Source organism: Rattus rattus, chromosome 1 (assembly GCF_011064425.1).
Source record: "Rattus rattus isolate New Zealand chromosome 1, Rrattus_CSIRO_v1, whole genome shotgun sequence".
NCBI lineage: Eukaryota > Metazoa > Chordata > Mammalia > Rodentia > Muridae > Rattus > Rattus rattus.
The window spans coordinates 151,584,708-151,587,426 of record NC_046154.1 but is presented as its reverse complement, the minus strand read 5'-3'; the positions used below and the strand labels follow the sequence as shown (position 1 = coordinate 151,587,426).

The 2,719-nt window shown below is 32.5% G+C and overlaps 1 protein-coding gene across 1 annotated transcript; it reads right to left on the bottom strand.

Annotated features, from left to right (window-relative positions):
- Positions 1-954: 954 nt before the first annotated feature.
- LOC116889849 (olfactory receptor 5B12-like) lies at positions 955-1,899 on the bottom strand. Its single transcript, XM_032890680.1, has one exon. It carries the CDS (start codon positions 1,897-1,899, stop codon positions 955-957), a length of 945 nt encoding a protein of 314 aa, XP_032746571.1.
- Between the last annotated feature and the right edge of the window lie 820 nt (positions 1,900-2,719).

Sequence of the window (2,719 nt, the reverse complement as noted above, 5' to 3'; positions counted from 1 at the left end):
CTTTGTGAATAGGCATTAGACATGGATAAATGCTATTTAGAATGTGAGACAGGAATAGATATTTTAGAATTAATGTTTTGTTACTTGATCATTTAATACTTATCAGCAATTCACAAATATTTTCTTCAGAAGCTACTAGTTAAATGGTCCAAAAAGATTCACATGCTTTATTTAGAACTCTGTGATTCTTCAACTACATTATTTATCTTTATAAATTAATATTTGTTGTTTTACAACCTGTATTTTTTTTCAAACAAATTGCCAGCATTATTTGGTTGGATAATATGTTTTTCCATCATTATGAAAATGACCATTACAGAATTATTCAAGATAAGTTCAAGATTTCTGTATGACTAGGCCTTTGAAAATAATGTTATGTAAATTGAAATCTTTGGACTCTGTTTAAGAAACTCTCAGGATAGTCTTTATCGCATTTTATATTAAAACATTTGATTTGTGTCAGGTATGAATATCATACACTATTTTGAAAATTACATTAATGAAATACAAGGCCCTGAATTATAAAAGAGCAAGCCAAGCAAAGTATATACTATGAAATGGAGGGAAGAGTAGAAAGGGAAAATTACGTAGTTATATTTCAAAGAATAGCAGTAATTATAATAATAAAATAACTGAAAATATAACTGTTATCATGCACTCCTGAAATGGGCCTACAAAATCTTTATAAAGTACTTTTTAAAAACTTATGAAACAATATTGGTTGTGAGTTCTTTAGCATTATAATCTTCATTTAAATATTAAATTCACATTTTATTCCTGGCAACGTATACTCCAATTTCACTACAAATTAATCAAAGTGCCAATGCATGAAGACAAAGTTCTCATTCAGAAAATAGTAGCTGGAAGAAATCATAGAAAAGAAATACAAATAAACTATTCTTCAAAGATTGAGATACAAAAATTTCACGTGATTGGGAATTATTTTAGAATTAATCAGCTAAATGAAGACATTAATTTTCCAACAACCTTCTTAAATGCATTTTTGACTTCTTTGTTCCTCAAGCTGTAGACCAAAGGGTTCAACATAGGAATAACCATTGTATAAAAAACAGATGCAATTTTGTCTGTATCCATTGAGTGACTGGAGCTGGGCTGTAAATACATGAATATAAGGGAACCAAAGAAGATGGACACAGTGATAAGATGGGAAGCACAGGTAGAGAAAGCCTTCCTCTGTGCTTCAGCTGAACGCATCCTCAGGATAGCAATGAAAATTAGCAGGTATGTGTTTAAGATAACCAAGAGAGTGAAAACAACATCCAATGTAGCCAAGATGAGGAGGGTGATTTCATTTGTGTGGGTGTCAGAACAAGAAATAGTCAACAGTGGGGGAATGTCACAGAAAAAGTGATTAATCATATTTGAATGACAGAAGGAAAGACGAAATGCAAGAGCAACATGGATAGAGGATTGCAGGATTCCACACATGTAGCAACAAGTGGCAATTACAATGCAAGTAGTACTTGTCATGATGGTAGTGTAGTGCAGAGGTTTGCACACTGCTGCATGACGGTCATATGCCATTGAGGCAAGGATCAAACTTTCAATAGCAATAAAGGCTACAAAGAAGAACATCTGAGCAGCACACCCATTGAAGGATATGGTATTATTTCCTGTGAAAAAAGCTTCCATCACCTTTGGGGTTATTGCTGAGGCATAAACACAGTCCACCAGGGAGAGGTTACAGAGGAAAAAGTACATGGGAGTGTGGAGTCTGGAGTCAAGGAGAATCAGCATGATCATCCCAAGATTTCCAAACAGTGTGATCAAATAAATGAGAGTGAAGATAATAAACAAAGGGATCTGCAGTTCTGGGGCATCTGTTAACCCTACAAGAATAAATTCAGTAACCTCTGAAATATTTTCCATCAAAGTCATTTGGGAATAATTATGACAAGTTCCTAGAATAAATAAAGAAATGTATATTTGAATATCAATGGGATTCCAAACTATGACTAAGCACTTTTATACAGTTCATATTTCCTAGTGAACAACAGTGTATATAAGAAGATGAAATATATGCTAGAGAACTGCAAGTGTTTTGTTCATTTGAACGTGATAAACATGTGTACTGAGTTTATTTGATATGAGAGACGGCTTATATAATTTTCAGGCTCAATTCTGTTTCCATTAACTAGAGTGATGTGTACTGCCATAAATCATACTATATTCATTATTATTGCTTGAAACACATACATTTTGTAATATATACACATTACAAGTTTAATCAGCACTAATGAGAAATATGTGACTTTGTTTATTTTCATAAAACCTGAAAAATGGATTTTACCTATCATATATTTCCACACTACCTTAAAGATAGGCAATAATCTGGGAATCTGATCCTGGCACACTGTTTTGTTTTGTATTTTTGTTTGTTTTTCCTAAATCATGAGAGTTTTTAGTTGACTTGTCCATTTGAAACATTGCCACTTGAAAGAAACTGGATGATATCTTCATATATTTCCACAGGAAAAATATAAGTTCATAACTTTCAAATTGAGGAGGAAAACTGCAACTATTTAATCTCCATGTCATTCACTTTTATACAAACTGATGTCATCTCTTGCCATCTATCAACATGTCTTTATGTTTGAGATATCAGAGAGAAAACAGTACAATTGTTCTGATTCTTCCATAGAGACTTGGTGCATTTTTAGGAAGTCATATTGCATTTCATTATCTAATTTCCTCACCT

What these genes read in the sequence shown, in the direction of transcription:
- LOC116889849 (XM_032890680.1), bottom strand. Translation starts at nt 1,899, where the DNA reads ATGACTTTGATGGAAAATATTTCAGAGGTTACTGAATTTATTCTTGTA.